This window comes from Xyrauchen texanus, chromosome 47, assembly GCF_025860055.1.
Source record: "Xyrauchen texanus isolate HMW12.3.18 chromosome 47, RBS_HiC_50CHRs, whole genome shotgun sequence".
Lineage (NCBI taxonomy): Eukaryota > Metazoa > Chordata > Actinopteri > Cypriniformes > Catostomidae > Xyrauchen > Xyrauchen texanus.
Genome location: NC_068322.1, coordinates 11373890 through 11391728, shown reverse-complemented (window position 1 = coordinate 11391728; position 17839 = coordinate 11373890). Strand labels below are relative to the sequence as shown.

General features: G+C 36.8%; 1 protein-coding gene and 1 pseudogene across 1 annotated transcript in view; one reads left to right on the top strand and one right to left on the bottom strand.

The window, feature by feature from the left end:
* LOC127639016 (periphilin-1-like) overlaps positions 1 to 11840 on the bottom strand; it is a 31786-nt gene extending 19946 nt beyond the window's left edge. The window contains exons 1-7 of the mRNA XM_052120825.1: positions 11690 to 11840; positions 11142 to 11194; positions 9939 to 10003; positions 9596 to 9805; positions 9439 to 9503; positions 2570 to 2704; positions 2275 to 2447 (exon numbers count right to left, since the gene is read on the bottom strand). Coding sequence (XP_051976785.1) covers positions 2275 to 2447; positions 2570 to 2704; positions 9439 to 9503; positions 9596 to 9805; positions 9939 to 10003; position 11142 — 649 coding nt within the window. The 5' untranslated portion in view covers positions 11143 to 11194; positions 11690 to 11840. The remainder of the gene's footprint in view (positions 1 to 2274; positions 2448 to 2569; positions 2705 to 9438; positions 9504 to 9595; positions 9806 to 9938; positions 10004 to 11141; positions 11195 to 11689) is intronic.
* LOC127638854 (zinc finger CCHC-type and RNA-binding motif-containing protein 1-like) lies at positions 11536 to 16742 on the top strand (annotated as a pseudogene).
* Positions 16743 to 17839: the final 1097 nt, after the last annotated feature.

Sequence of the window (17839 nt, the reverse complement as noted above, 5' to 3'; positions counted from 1 at the left end):
AGAGTTCTCTGAGGGAAATTCAGCAAGGCTTGGCATACAGTCTATACCTGAAAACACCATTTTGCATAAAGCATTTTTATATATACCGAGTAGAGATGCAGATTGATACATGTTGTTGAAGGTAGAAAAAACTTCAGTCATCCAAGGGCCCAGTTTGTAAGTTTCTGGGCCCAGTTACAAGAAACGCCTTAAGTTATGACTCTTTTTTTAATAATTGCAAGTGCCTTGTGATTAAGGATTTTCTTAGGAGTTTTTTTTTTTCGGCTTCAGACTGAAACCTCTTCATTGTGCAAAGCAGACGTCCAGGTGTGTTTTAGGTGAAACTGACTGAACAGGTGGGCTGAGTTTTGGGGTGTATGAATTTTCAAGTAGGGCCATAAACTACAAATTTACATTCATAGACTGACACACCCCATCATAAATAATTTAACATAGGGATGCAGCAATATGAATACCAATAACTAACAGTCCATTGTGGCCGATACAAAAAATATTTTAAAATAATAAAAAAATATAAGCTTCATCTGAAACTGCTTGCAAATTCATTAAAAGCTTCTCATTTTAAAATAGATGTCATTTAAAAGCTTGGAATTTGGACTGGTATTTCAGGTTTGGCAGATGTACCATGAACCATAAATGTGCCTATATTACAGATGTATGCTGATTTAAATGAGAAATAAATAATAATGCACTGGAATAAATGATGGTGCCCATTTATACAGGCGTTTATGGTAATCCTGGTGAATGTGGTAATAAACTGTATGTAACATATAAACAACAAATCACAAAAAACAAACCCTAATCTCTGTATACATGGTGTATTATTAGTGCTGGCAGCCGGACTGCGAGTGCAGCGGTGGTTTGTGTGTGTTATGAATGACCGTGCATGTGTTTATGCATGTCTCATCCACAGATGATTGCTACAGCGCTCATCTGTGACAGCTCCACTGTATAACTTATTAAATGCGGCATTTTAGGTTGTGCTTGGACTTGTTTGTTTGTTTGTTTTTAATGCCAGCTTCTATGGATATTTCCATTTGTAAGGAATTCTATAAAGGGTTTTTTAAAAAAATCTTCCCTAAAAACTCTAAAATTACATTCGGTTTGACTTTGTTACAAATTTCTTCCAGATTGCTGACTGAATAAAAAAGGTTTCTCACGGGGTTAAGACCAGTATAGTCTAATAAAACATGTTTCAGGGATAATGGATTCTTGCAGAAGGTACATGTTGGTGAATTTTCTCTTAATATTAAAAACTTGTGTCAACCTGGAGGGACCAATACGACAGCGGGTGTAGTCAATCTGGTCCAAGTGATTTAAAAACAGAGGGGAACTTCTTTTGCCAACAATAGGGCTGATTTCATGGAGTTTGTTCATGATGCATTGATCCCACTCAGTTTGCCATTGTTTTTAATATGCAAATCTATTATGGGATTTAAGTCAATGGGAGGTATTGGATACTTTTTGAAATCCACTGATAAAGCCTCATTTGCAGCAGTGTCTGCTTCCTCATTTCCTGGGATTCGTGTTTGGACTTATTTTAATCACAATGCTGCAATGTAAGTAACAATATGTTTCATGAAGTAATAAGTGAAAACGATAGCGCCCATATCACATACAGTACATATACATGTTGTTGTCGCATTTCGTTTATTGCCTCATGAAATAAACAGAATATGGGAAATGCCATCGTTACTTACAACAGATGACTAAAACCAGCCCAAAAAACATATAGAGCAGAGATGTTGAAATAATCCTCACAGAGCAACATAAGCTTGGCTCTCACTCACACAGACACACAGTGTATGCGCACACGAACTGTCGCTTGAGACTCTGCCTGTAGGAAAGATGCCGCAGGCAGTCAGAGAATTTCAGCTGCAAGTAAATAAATCATAACAAATCGTCACCGAAAATATCGGCTGCAATTCCATTATCGGCGTGATAATAATAGTTGGATTTTCCCGGTTATTGGTCAATAATATATCGGCCTCCGATATATCATGCATCCCTAATTTTACATATAAAGCGAGTTCCCAAAGTCTGAGACAACTAATGAAAATGCTTCCATTTTGATTTTCATGATAACTATATTATCTGAATAACAAATTTCAGTGAAAAGCTGAGCTGAAAAATTAAGATTAGTTAATTTCTATGTATAAATTAAAACAATAATATATTTTCAATGTGGTTTCAGCCTTTTGGACCTAACTATATGTAACAACAGATAAACATCCTGAACTGATTAGGCTGGAGATATTTGGAGATATTTCATACTTTTCCCCTGCTGGGGCGGGAAGGGGTGCGCTTTGCCCCGCTCTGGCGAGTAGCTGCGGCTGCTGATGCTGGACCCCCGACTGTGGGGGGAAGGGGGGATGTCACGCCGAACTGGAGAACGCTCACGTACTGGAGGAAAAGGAGCCTTTCGTCTCAAGTTGTCTCGCTCATCCCTGTGATGGAGATGACACACATACAGTACATGTTCTCTTAAGCATCTATTTAGTCTTCTGGTAGGAAATGACTAAAGAAACTTATTTGTAAGGAATCTCAGATAATGTGTTTGAATACGAACCCCTGATCCAGGTTCATTATGGCTTGCACTAGGGTGTCATCTCCAGCATCAGGGCCCACTGTAGAAAGAGACTTGGGTGCTGGGTAAGAACCCTGGGCTCGAGCGTTTGAGGGAGGACATGCTCGATTGCCCTGTCTGCGACAGGGAAAGAAACAAAAAGTTCACATTATAGATCAGTAAAGTCAGAAATATCTGAAAAGGATATTCTCGTTAAAAGATACTACATCAAAACAGACACAAAATAAGATGAAAACAATAGACAAAAATCCAAGTACAGTGATGTGGAAAAAGTATTTGCCCCATCCTGATTTCTTCTGTTTTTGTGTATCTCATACTAAATTGTTGCAAAAATTCAAACAAAATCTAACATAAAACAAAGGCAATCTGAGTAAACACAAAATACAGATTTTAAATAATAATGTTATTTATTGAAGCAAAAAAGTTATCAATACCAACTGGGCCAGTGTGAAAATGTATTTACTCCCTTAGGTACTAAATTCCCCAATCTCTGAATCTTCATTCATAATGGGGTTCAGCTGGAATAGACACACCCAGACATGATTACTGCCAGCCCTGTTCAATCAAATCATTGAACTTTTTTCAATCAACACCAAATTCAACTTTTCTGCAGCATAAAATTGGCTAAAAGGTCTCACCCAGCAGAATACTATGCCAAGAAATTCCAGAAATGAAGAGGAAAAAGGTGATTGAAATACATCAGTCTGGGAAGGGTTACAAAGCTATTTCAAAGGATCTGCTAAAGAACCACAGTGAGAGATATTATCTCCAAATGGAGAAAACTTGGCACAGCAGTGAACCTTCCCAGGAGTGGCCGACCTTCCAAAATTCCTCCAAGAGCACAGCTATGACAAATGCAGGAATTCATAAAAAAAGCCAAGGACAACATCCAAGCAACTCAGGCTTGTAGGCCTCTCTCACATCAATAAAGGTCACTGTTCATGACTACACAATCAGAAAGACATTGGCAAAAATGCCATCCATGGAAGAGTGGTGAGACAAAAACCACTGCTAACCCAGAACATTAAGGCTCGTCTGAATTTTACCAAACACAACTTGATGATCCTCAAACCTTTTGGGAGAATGTTCTGTGGACTGATGAGTCAAAAGAGGAACTGTTTGGAAGACAGGATTCCCATTACATCTGGCGTAAATCAAACACAGAATTCAACAAAAAGAACATCATACTTAGTAAGTTCGTTTTTCACATGGGTGATATAGGTGTTGGATAACTTTTTTGCTTTAATAAAATATATATATTTTTTTTGAAAACTATATTTTGTGTTTACTATATAACTAGATCTTGTTCGAAGATCTAAAACAATTTAGTAAGAAAAATACACATAAATCTGGAAGGGGGCAAATACTTTTTCACAGCACTGTATGCATGATTTTACTATTTGTCCACTGCCTCCTAAAGGTTAAGAAGGGTCTTAAAGAGAAACAGTCTGCTCATCTGAGATGGTAGATTATACGAGTAGTGCCCCCCTGAACCTGTAGGGTCAGATGCCGAATGTGCTGGGCTGAAGGGTCGAGGGTTAAGGGAAGAGGTGCTTCCATTACCTTTAGGACTGGGAAGGTCATTTTGGACACTAGGTCCAGCAACTTGGAAACATGATGCCCAGAATCTCCCTCCTCCAGTAAAAACCTCCCCATAAACTATCTTTTCCTAAAAGGCAAGTTAAAGCTTTTCACACCTCTTTTTTTATTCCTCACTTTAAGGACCAAACACACCAACCGACATCAAAGAACTAGTGGCAACAAAAGCCGACTGTGGTGTCGCCTCACGTCGCCAGCGTCTGGGCCAAAAAGTTGCTCTTGAACAGAATGCAAAGACTACACCAAATGGCTAACTAGCAGATACGTTCTGTGCCTGCGTGAGAGGAAATAACGGTCCATACCAGCAGGTGGCAGTAGTCTGTATTCATCATTCAAAAAGGGAAACTGGAAAAGCTAGCACTGTTGATATACAAACCATAAACAAAGCACATTTTGCTTGCCATTTTCACACCAATCTCACTCACCACAGATGGATTTGTAATATAGCTTCTTCGAATATGTCTGATAAGTTGCAATTGGCACTGGCATTGTCAGCCCTTCGTCGTTTGCTTGCTTTTGTCACATCCATTTTTCTTCTTGTGCACTGGTTCGCCATGCTGAACAGCCGCAGCTGATTCAACATGCTCAATAGGCCAAAAAGCTGCTGACGGGGGTCCGACTAGTTCCAAAAACTAGGCCGACAGATGCTCAACGACGGCCCGACATTGGCCAACCGTCGACTTGGTGTGTTACGGCCTTTAAGCAGAGAGAAGCAGATCACACACACATGTTGCAAACTCATTTGGCAAAGGCTTCAGGGCAATTACTTCGGGGGTGGGGGTGGACAAAAGGCATAAAAGATAATGCTTAACACATTTTACTTAGAATAATCAAGAAATAATGTAAGAAAATGTGACTTGAAGGTACACTTCTTGCATTCTTCAAATTCCGTGAAAGAATGTTGCATTCAAAGGCTGCATTCGAAGTGTCCTACTTGCTATTCTGAAACAAGACAGCCTCGATGATGTATGCGGCCGACAATGTGACCTCCAGAGGACGCAGCCTTCGAAACCAAACACATTATGCCAGTTGTGTTCTGGCACTGCTCTTCTAGTGGATGAATCACCCAAATTGCTCTTACCTGAACATCGCCTGTGTGTGATCATGACTGGAGCCAGAGCTATTTTCATGTTGATATTATGTTATATGATTAAACATTTGAAAAGGAAATATTACTTTCATGAAGACAAACAACTCTCTTATTTACATATTTGAATGAATTTTACACTCAAAGCACTTTTAAATGACTCTCCTCAGCCACCACCAGTATATCTTAACATGATTATTCAAGTGTTTTATCAAATACTAATGTTTGAATTGTACTATAATTTTCAATTTAAGAGAATAAACTTGTGATATGGCTGATATGAGTTCAATAGAATATTATTATTATTTTTATTCTATATTATCCAGCCTCCATTACCACAATAGTAAGTCTATGCAATGCACACAACTCAAAACATTAAACGAGGATTCAATAATGATGGGGATCAAATATACTTTATTAAAGTAAAAGAATGATATGCTTAAATATGCAGTATAACAATTACAAGAAGTACATTTCAGAATGCATACATATTAAACATGTTACAGTAACTTCACCGGACAACATAGATAAATTGCGATTGGTTAACACACATGTAATGTTCGATTCATAAAAGCATGTCAACCAATCTAAGCTTCAACAACCATACCAGAAAACATATCCAACATTATAACATTTAAACAACTTCGCCAAACAGATAACAGATAAACATCCATCTAGACTGCAACAATGCTGTCCTGAACTTTGTGAGTGTTACTGAACTGAGCTGAACAGCGTAGTTAGTTTCTCCAGCCGGAATATGAGATGGCCGGTACTGCCTTCCTGTGTGTGCGGATATGACGTAATGACGCAAAGATGAACGTTATAAGCCCGCAATTTCACACCAAATCGAACCCAACAGCTTAAAATATACATTAGTTTTATAGCCTTACCATAGTGAATTGGAATACGGTAAGGTTGTTTATGTACTCAATCAATAACGGAAATTTGTTCATTTTTAACCAAAAACTCTTTCTTTTTTTTTAACTTGCATTTAAATATCCAAATACTTTTTAAGCAACTCTATATTAAGAAAGGTACATTTAGATATCTTGTATCTGTTGATTATACAAGATAACCCTCACACAGAAGATCCCCTTAAACCGGTCTCCATACTGGGATATGCTTAATTTAAGACTTTACCTATTTGCGTTAAGATCATGCCAGAGGCTTCACATCCTGCTTGTAAAGTGCAACTCAATATAAACTGCACAAAGAAGAGGGCAAAATGAGCCTTGTAAAAAGTCGCAATGCTGCCTAACAGAGCAGCACCGCAGCCAAGACACTCATTAACACACATCTGTTCTAGCGGCTGTAAAACCCCTTCAGTTTACTCTGCCCCCCTCGACTTGGTTTCTCTGTGGGGGCCCTCCGGTCATACAAGGCCGATTATATGCCACTTCGGACTGCCGCATAGACGAGCAAGGGGACGTAAAAGAATCAGAGGCACCTGGTCCGAGTGACCCTGGCCTGAACCCCAGCCAGGTCCCTCTCTCACAAACACACACGAAAATGTGTACGCACACAGTGACCTCGCAAAACTTTAATGACCCTCACATCCGTTTGAAGTGCAGGTGACCCGGTCTGCCCTGGACTAACAGAGCAAATTACCACATGTCTGTCTTTACTACCAATATGAGGACAGGATATTACCCTGAGCCAAAGAAAGGTTAACTTCGCAGTCCCAATCACAACCCATCAAAATTGATTAAAGCACTTAAAATGTCAAAACTAAAAGGTGAATTTGTAAAGCATACTTGATGTGCACGATCATTCTAATTAGCAGGAAAATTCTTTTTATGGCCAGATAAAGGACACAGAGGTCAAACATTGTACCCATGAGTTAACCTCTGATTTTAATACGTAGTGTAGCATAAACAGATGGTGCTGCTCTACTCTACCTGGTTATTAAAATGCCACCAAGTGGTGAGACTGGGCTGTGCTGTTCAGAATTTAAAGAGATACAGTTCGGTCCATGTGTATTTGGACCTAGACCCGATTTTAATAATTTTGGTTCTGTATGTCACCACAAAGGACTTGAAATAAAGCAACGGTTTAGGAATTACAGCACTGTTTATATATAGCCACATCTTCATAATGAGAGTTCAAAGCAACAGCTTCTAAATAAGAACTCCACAATTAACAGAAAAAAATAATCGAGATTACAATTATAGTGGTCGCAAGTATATAATTATGAAAAGTATCAATTACAGCATTCCATTTAGGTGTACACCCATTGTGCCAAAATGTTCTATTTACAAACATATTATTTTAGGCCGTTGTGTGCTTGAATCCAAAGGCAAATCAGAGGTGTTTAAATTAGTCTTAAGACGTAATGCTCACTTTCTAAATTATATTGTTTATAATTTATTAAAAATGTGAATGACACACTTTTTTCATGCAATTCAAATAATAATGCAATTTAAGTTCTGGATAACTGAAAAAAAAACTACGTACGTACTTAGAGGCAGGATGCACCTTTATGTTAGGCACAATGCTAAAATGATATAACCAGCTAAACACTACTTTTATAGAGGGCAGTGTTTGGGACTGGTCCCTAGCACACCTTTAAATTAAGAAAACTTCTAACAGATTTGGTGATGCTTTCTCAGAATGGGAATTGAAACACTGGGTTCAATTCCTGCTGTAAACTGTTACAATTCATTATCGGAGAGAGACAGATAGAGATATAGAGCTACAAAAACCTCTGGGAACCTTCCAGTGCTCATCCAGTTGGCAGAGTGACTCCCTCTGGGTAATTCCATGGGAGCTGAACCACAAAAACCATTACAGAGAATGTAGGACAACTCAGAGTTTGATTTATGCTCCTTATTAAAAAACCTGACTTGTGTCCCTCCTTCTCTCAAACCATAAATACAAGGAATTAAAGCTGAAGAGAATGTAGCTGGCTTTCAAAAGGAACAGTTCTGCCATCTGCTGGCGCAATAATTGTCTCTTTTCAACCATCAGGCCGAACGGTTCTGAGCACAGTGAAGAATGGTTACAGTAGTTTTTCCACCTGGGCACGATTCAGCACGGCACCATTAGAAAATGCTCTCGGCCTGGAATTCTCAGCACAGTTAGACAACCGTGCTCAACTGTGCTGGTGGAATGCCTGTAGTGACGTCACATCTCACGACTGGTCACTTGTCACCAGATGTATTTCTTGTGTACAATCAAAGTCAGCACCACAGTGGAAAAACAAATCTGTAACCATGCCGGCTGGCCTGGATCAGCACAGAATAGAATGACAAACCTACATTTTTATAACAAGTGCTTGTGAAAATGTTACAAATCTGTTCAAACCTTTAATAAAAACAAAGCATTCTGTACGTCAGCATGTGAATTTTCTCCCTAGAGAGATATTTTTGGGAAAATCCCTTCACAAGACTACAATATATGGCAATAGAGAGCATTACCAGTATTTTCAGAACAGAATAATGAGAAAAAGAAAGTGGTGCCTCAGTTAATTTGGAATATGCTGATTACCATACATAAAGGAAAATTACATGAGTTTTTTTTTCTAATCTTCTCTTTATTTGTATTTTAGGAATAAAGGCTTAAGCTAAATATGAACCTTGATTGGAAAATGTCAAACAAGTGAACAATGGTTCTTAAAGGGATAGTTCACCCAAAAATGAAAATTCTCTCATAATTTACTCACCCTTATGCCATCCCATATGTGTATGACTTACTTTCTTCTACAGACCACAAATTATGATTTTTCTCATCCACACCTATCATATCGCTTCTGGAGACACTGATTCAACCACTGGAGTCTTATGGATCAATTTTATGCTGACTTGTGTGATTTTTGGAGCTTCAACATTTTTGGCACCCATTCACTTGCATTGTATGGACCAAAAGAGCTGAGAAATTCTTCTAAAAAGCTTTAAATCATTTGTGTTCTGTCGGAAAAAGGAAGTCACACATATCTAGGATGCTAAGTGTGACTATATAATGAGAGATTTTTCATTTTTGGGTGAACTATTCCTTTAAGGATTCTAAGTAGCCTATTTTCTGGAACCGTCCTTTAATGGTACCTTTGCAATGCACCAAAGAGCTAATTAATTTGCATACTGTACATATTCTTTTGCTTCTCTCCCCCCAAAATCAAGCAATTAATAATGCACCTTTTCCCTTGTAGCAAGATAAATGCATGACATACCTAAAGTCCATATGACGGCCAGCATGGGGGTCCTCTCTCGGGCCTCTGTAGTATGGGAAGTCTTCCTGTTGAAATGCAAACACATGGATATGATGTAAATTTGAATTATACACCTGCAGTTTTCAGTTGCTGAATTTTTTCAACATTTGATACATACCCTTCGAGAAGGTGGCCCACCCCTGTGCTCATTTTGAAATGAGTGATGGCGGTCTCCATGATAACCCCTTTGATCTTCTCTAGGGTAGTTACAAGGGGCACCATTCGGGTAAAACCGAGGGCCATCATAATCAAAACCACGGCCATATTCCTCATCCGGCCGCCCGAAGGGAGGTCTCCTTTCTCCTTGGCCCCCTCTTGGAAATGGACCCTACAAAATATAGATTAATGCAGTGTTGCTGTATTCTAACAAGATCATTTTAAAATAAAAATTTTTAAGTCAGATTGTAGCTGAAACATCTACTACAGACTGGCCTGTAGGATCATGTCAGTTAAGTGCTTACCCCTCTTTCTGGAGGAAACCGTTCCTCATAAATATCTCTGAGGTTTCGATCTCTCCTAAAAGCCACTGAGATAAAGACACACATGACATGAGCACCATAATAACCTCAGACTCAAGAATAACAACTGATGTACAGAGAAGATATCAACATGCAAACGAATACTTAGTTAATGCAAGCACTTTTTAATTCTGAGCACAAAATAAGAGGCTACTTTTATCTTAAAGGTGCACACAGTAACTTTTTGCTTGTGTCTTCTTGAACTTACAGTGACACCTTGTGGTGTGAAAGAAGCATAATTCAAAATCAATAGTTTTCAATTACAGATTCCATTGTAGAAATTCACTATTCACAATCAGCCATGATTAATCTAAGAGCAAAAGTGTCCTATAACTAGACAGTTAATCAGATTAAAGGGAAAAATGAAAATTCTCTCATGATTTACTCACCCTCATGCCATCCCAGTTGTGTATGACTTTCTTCAGCAGAATACAAATTAAGATATTTAGAAGCATATCTGGGATGAGAATTTATAGTAAAAAAAAAAAAAATACTTAAATATTTATCAGTTTCTCACCCACACCTTTCATATCACCCTGAAGATATGGATTAAAACACCAGAGTCATCTGGAGTACCTTTATTTCGTGCTTATGTGGATTTTGGCATGTCAAACTTTTGGCACCCATTCACTTGCATTGTATGGAACTACAAAGCTGAGATATTCTTCTAAAAATCTTAATTTGTGTTCAGCAGAAGAAAGTCATACACATCTTGGATGACATGAGGGAGAGTAAATGACTTTTGGGAGAACTATCCCTTTAAGTGAGTAATTTTCAACTGGTCATGTGATTCTAAAATGGCAGCCCCCATGAGGGTGTCCATACCCATGTTGAATAAAACAGCTTTCATAAGGTTACTGATATGGCTAAAGTCCCCATCTCATGAGAGTGGTCATGATTTTAAACATCAAAATTACAATTAATATATTTAGGAGTAGAACTTTTTTAAAAGGGAGAAAATATATGTGTGCACCTTTAAACTGGAAAGAATAAGTTGAATGTATTAACAAATTTAAGAGAAAAATACAACCATGTTGTATAATTTTGAGCATACTGAAGCAGTATTAAAAAAATCATGGTCTAATAGAAATCATTTCCAGACTTCTTAAGCTAAATCTCAATGTGTGACCTTAATAAGTAACTTACTTTTTATTTTCTGAGTTTGAAAGGAATGTCTTCAGCTGTATGATGTTGGTTACCTAATAACAGGTGAGAAATTAAGGTCAATAAGACAGGAACAGAGATGCGAATACACATTTTTGCCCAAAGCCAATAGATGACTACTATATTACGTTATGGCAGCCAACATTATATACTAATTTGTCTGTTTTTAAACATAAAATACCATTCACACCAAGATAAATCACATACTGCAAGTTAAATGAACCATCAAAACACTGCAATACAGTAGAAAATAGTTTAAATAAATATTTGAGTAGACTGGAAGCATGCACAAATCTTAATCTTGTATTTGAGTAGTTCAAGCTTATTAAGATTTTTTGATTGTCCTGCAATTTATAGGGAACGAGGAATCACCTAAATGGATCAAAGGTCAATGTTTGTACCCATATGTGTATGTCTCCAGGGAACAGAATCTCTTGTTCAATAAACTGGTTTATATCACACAATGTAATACCGTTTATCACCAGCACATGCCTAGGACACATACATTATCCAAACAATCATATACTTACCGTTTACATCCTCCGCTTTACATATCTGCTGTCAAAATATCATAAATAAATATTTCGTAGCTAATTACTTGATATTAAGCATTAATCACCAAAATAAGGTGGCATGCTCAGTCCATTCTCCAAACAAAACTGCACGGCCACAATGAAACACTAAAACGCTTCCGGGTCCTAAACAAATGTTTTGTTTTTCAAAATAAGATAAGATTAACATTCATCTGTTAATGAAAGTTTCTTTATTATTAAAATTTATACAACCAACAACTTTAAATTCACTTTGGAATACTTTTTATTGGTCTGTTTGATTTTAAAGGCATTGGTTAATAATTAATTTTCTGGAGCGTGTATTATTTTGACAAGGGCAGTCCATTCACTTCCGGTTCGCGCTGCTCTGATACTTAAAATCAGATGTACAAGTTTGTCATCTTCATTTAAATTAATTTAAGTACGACAAAATAAGTTTTCATCATTAATATAAAGATGCTTAAAAACGGTAACAGTCTTTCAGTTTGATAAATCCAGAATGTGTTTTCTTTGTTTGTACGAAGGCTCTTTCAGTGTCATGTTTTGCTTATTAGTTCGTTTGTATGATGCAGAAAAACGTGACAAACATCTATTTTCTTCTTTTTCAGATATCAGACATAAATAATAATTATTTAAAGTAATATGATTGATTAATATGATTAAGTTATAGTTTGGAATTAATATGAAACATTTTCACAGATAATTTTTTTATAAATGTATAAATCCAAAATTATAAAAATACATTGAATCATTGGCTTGGCTTGAACCGTGTTTGTGTGTTAATAATACAAATATTATAATAATTAATCATTAAACACACACACACAAATATGCTAACCAAACCCACTCACACTCTTTGTATATAATATTAGCCAGGTAACATACACTGATCAGCCACAATATTAAAACCACCTGCCTAATATTGTCAAAGTCCCCCTCGTGCCCCCAAAACATCGCCAACCCGCATTATACTTCTCATCACAATTGTACAGAGTGGTTTCAGACTTACCGTAGACTTCGTCAGTTCGAACTAGTCTGGCCATTCTCTGTTGACCTCTCTCATCAAGGCATTTCCATCCACAGAACTGCCCCTCACTGGATTTGTTTTGTATTTGGCACCATTCAGAGTAAATTCTAGAGACTGTTGTGTGTGAAAATCCCAGGAGATCAGCAGTTACAGAAATACTCAAATCAGCATCTGCCACCAACCAAAATCCACGGTCCAAATCACTGAGATCACATTTTTCCCCATTCTGATGGTTGATAACTGAAGCTCCTGACCTGTATCTGCATGATTTTATGCACTGCACTGCTGCCACATGATTGACATATTAGATAATCACATGGATGATTGTTAGTGCCAGATGGGCTGGTTTGATTATTTCTGTAACAGCTGATCTCCTGAATTCCTTATATTGAAAATTCACACACAACAGTCTCTAAAATTTACTCCGAATGGTGTCAAAAACAAAAAATATCCAGTGAGCGGCAGTTCGGTGGACAGAAATGCCTTGAGGACAACAGAGAATGGCAAGACTGGTTTGAACTTGACAAAGTCTACGGTAACTCAGATAACCACTCTGTATAATTGTGGTGAGAAGAATATAATCTCAGAATGCTGTTCTGACATCTGGGTTGGCGCAAGTGGGACCTACACAATATTAGGCAGGTGGTTTTAAGGATGTGGCTGATCGGTGTAGCTTATCACTGGCTTACAAATCTTATATCAAAATATAATTGATTCACATCACTATTAACAAAAATGATTAAATAAAAAAATATATATATATATTTCTCTTTATTAATTTAGTAATATTTTTAGCAGAGGGTTTTAATTTTTTTTTTTTGACATAGATCAAATGTAAAAATTTTCACCTTTACTTTTCTTTAAAATAATCAATCAGTGTAGGTCAAGAAGATGAACATTTAAAATGTTACACTTTTGTGAATTACAGAAATACCAGAAATCAACTCTATGCCAACTAACCCCTGTAGCTAACCAATCCCGGTCTCAACTACTTGTGTCAAAGTTTGTCCATAGTTATGATCTCACTTTTTAAAGGGTGACTGTCGTCAAAGACAAGCAGACGCTAATGAGCAAAGGAGTTGCGTTTGTGCTGTTCCTAGACAGAGAGTCAGCTCATAACTGTGCCCGCTCATTGAACAACAAACAGGTATGCTGTTTGTGCATGGTAAGAAGATTTACAGACTCTCTATCAAAAAGCTCTCAACTTGCAGTTGTTTGGGAGGACAGTGAAAGCTAGCATAGCATCGACAATGGGAGAGCTACAGAATTCATCAAGAAGAGAAACTATACAGACAAGTCAAAGTGTTACGCGTGTGGTGTAAGTATTCTAAATGTATGACATCCAGATAGGTTGATGCATGTATTTGTAAACATGTCATCAGACTACTGTGTCAACACACAGTTTATGTTTGTATCATCCTGACAATTAAGTTTAAATGATATGGAGACATTTTAAGAATGGAATAGAAATGTTTGACACTACTATTTTTATTTTGATATGTTTGTTGTCAAACTACTATGAGCAGCCTGCCCCTTACAGCAACTGCTTGCTTCTTCCTCAAAACCCTTTTACAAATACTTAGATTATAAATTAATTGGATCATCAAGGAGAAATAGATTGGAAGGTGCATGGAGCATAACTTTCCATTTGAATAATTAAAGGAATATACTGGTTTCAATACAAGTTAAGCTCAATTGACAGCATTTATAGCATAATATTGATTACCACAAAAATGTAGACTCATCCCTCCTTTTCATTAATAAAAACAAAAAAAAGCATTAAAAAAAAACTGGGTTACAGTAATGCACTTACAATGGAAGTGAATGGGGCCAATTTTTTATGTTAAATACTCACTATTTTAAAAGTTTAGCTACAAGATGTAAACTATATGCATGTTAACATGATGTTAGTTTGATGAAATCACTTACTAACCTTTTCTGTGTAAAGTTATAGCCAATTTTACATCTTCGTTGCCATGACGATGCAATGTCAAAAAAGCAAAATTCCTAAAACGACTGTAAAAATTATGATTTAAACAACTTTACAGCTGAAATAATACATGAGTTTTAACAGAAGAATTGATTTAACTAAGTGTTTTATAAAATTATATGCTTTTAAACCCTCAGAATTGGCCACATTCACTTCCATTGTAAGTGACTCACTGTAACCTGGATTTTTGCTTTATTAAAGAAAAAGAGGGACAAGTCCAAATGATCTTTTGTGGTAATCAGAATTATGCCACAAATGTTGATGATTGAGCTTAATTTATATTGAACCTAGAACATTCCTTAAGAGAATTGTATAGCTTCAATGGCTTTGATAATACTTTGCTTTCCCCAGGAAGAAGGGTACTTAAGCTACTCCTGTCCAAAAAACGTACTTGGGGAGCGAGAACCACCACCTAAAAAAGAAAAGAAAAAGGCCCAGCAGCCTGAAGAAGTGTAAGGACTGTGTAGTAACAGGATAATTAGATACTGGGATTGTTGATTATATGTTAATATGTGTGAATGATCATTAATATGCACATAATTGTAAGTAATGTCAGAGAGAGTGTATAATGTATAATGAGTGTATAATGAGAGTGTTTATTTTCTTTCCAGAGAACCAGAGGACATTGAGGATGAGGGAGAGGATCCAGCACTGGACAGTTAAGTCAGGCAATTCCTTTCCAGGTATAAGTGTCTGGTGCCACGAAAAGATGATATTTAATTTTCACTATATATATATATATATATATATATATATCCTTTTGACCACAGGTGCAGTCTACCCTATTTACATAATATTTATAATGGCATTCCTTTTACCACATACACCATAGTGGCATAAAGTGTGTTTATGACTGTATAAGCCGATTGTTTTGCATTGGTTGAAACTACCAATATTGCTGTTTATATCCAGATTACCTGATATGGTTAAATATGGTTGCCTATAAAAACAAATCAACTCAAATACAAAACCAACAACATTAAAATCTGCAAAAAAGTAGCTGTAAATAATGCACAAGATAGAAAAACATGATAAACACTCATTTGACATATAGTATTTTCTTCACATTCTTCACGGTCAATGTTTTCAGAGGGGTATTTTTTTCATCAAAGATTTAAATTCACTATACACATTCAACAACACTCCCATCTGAGGGGCCTTGGTAGCTTAGTAAGTATTAACATTGACTACCTGGAGTCCCGAGTTCTAATCTAGGCTGTGCTGAATGATTCCAGCCAGGTCTCCTAAGCAAAAAAAATTGGCCCGGTTGCTAGGGAGGGTAGAGTCACATGGGGTAACCTCCTCGTGGTCGTGATTAGTTGTTCTCGCTCTCAATGGGGTGTGTGGTAATTTGTGCGTGGATCGCGGGGAGTAGTATGAGCCTCCACATTCGGAGTCTCCGCGGTGTCATGCACAGCGAGCCACACGATAAGATGTGCGGATTGACAGTTTCAGAAGCGGAGACAACTGAGGCTTGTCCTCTGCCACCCGGATTGAGTTGAATAACCGTGCCACCACGAGGGACTACTTAGTAGTGGGAATTGGGCATTCCAAATCGGGAGAAAAGGGGATAAAAAATATATTTTTTAAAACTCTCACATCTGAGACAGCAAAAATAACTATCTGACAACTACATGCCACTACGGTCTCTGTAAATGCATTAAACCCATAACTATATAGGCCTGGAATAGAGTATAATTAAAATGTACAAAAAAATCTAATTCACTACAGTGAATTGAACATACTAAAATATTTTGCCCACACATTTGAAAAATCTGGGCCATTTTTGCCCCAAGTCCTGTCTGCAGTTCAGTCATTTTACAGTCATTTTCCAGTGAAATTGGATGTTCAAAGGATTTTTTATGTAATTTTATCAGCAAGCACACATTGAAGAGGAGAGGAGACGAAAGCAGGTCACAGAGGACACGTCTCGAGCATCTGCATCAGAGGACACCCACAAACCCAGGATCAAAAAGAGCACATACTTCAGTGACGAGGAGGAGCTCAGTGACTGATTCATACTTTCATGTGCTCAAGGCACCTCTGCTCAACTGTTCTTACCCATTAAGGAGGTCACACATTGGTCTAATTTCCATTTTCATCAAAGTGTGATTATATCAAAATAAGTATTGCCATCAATGGCAGGAAAAATCATATCTTGATCTGAGATGAGTCATGAATGCTCCTCATTCAGAAAAATACTCTTCAAAATATCTGGAAAATAGTATTGTGATTTCTATATGATGCATTTTTATCCTGTATATATATAGTTTAGTTTTGTGGATTTCAGAATAATATTATTGTGATTGTTTCAGGCAGAATGGAAAATAAAACTGTTTTTAAGCAACGTGTATCGTCCTCTGATCTGTTTTGACCCAATAATTGTAATATAATTAAGATTATATAATTAATATAGTTAAACATAAAGGTAAGTAAAACAAATTGATTCACAAAAGTTGAATGTGATCACCACGGTCAAGGTTATTCTTATAAACAAACAGTGTCTGCATTCTCAGCAAGAATGAAATCAAACGATGCCAAGAACAAGAACATTAGAACTGAATAATATAAATGATTAGATTAGGTTAGATCCAACTTTATAGTTATTGTGCAATGTACAAATCCAAAGTTGATGAAATACAGGGAGAGCCTAGCCAGTATAGTATTTATAGTATTTAAATGGAATTAAGGTACAAGTGCCAATGATAATAAAGTAAAAAAAAGGCTATTTGTACAAATGTCCATAAGCATGGTTTAAAAATGGCAGAAGTGGTGCGTACTGATAATAATGATTATTAATTCTGATTTTGCAGCGGTTATTGTATTTTTATTTATTTATTTAAACTACCTGTATATTTGAAATATAAAGATTTTATCACACAAATTATATTAACGCGAATGTTATGTCTTATGGCCACTTACGATTTGAATCAGTTAGTTTTTAACGTTTACGCATTAGCCCCATTAACTTCAATTATACGTGCTTAACTGCTATCCAGATTTTTGCTTGAAAAGGAGAGAATTTTTTAAAAAAAAATTTATGAGGGCTTCAGAGTTATTTATTCGGGTTATACAATTCTACAGGGAGCTCAGTAAACTAAAATAAAAATCT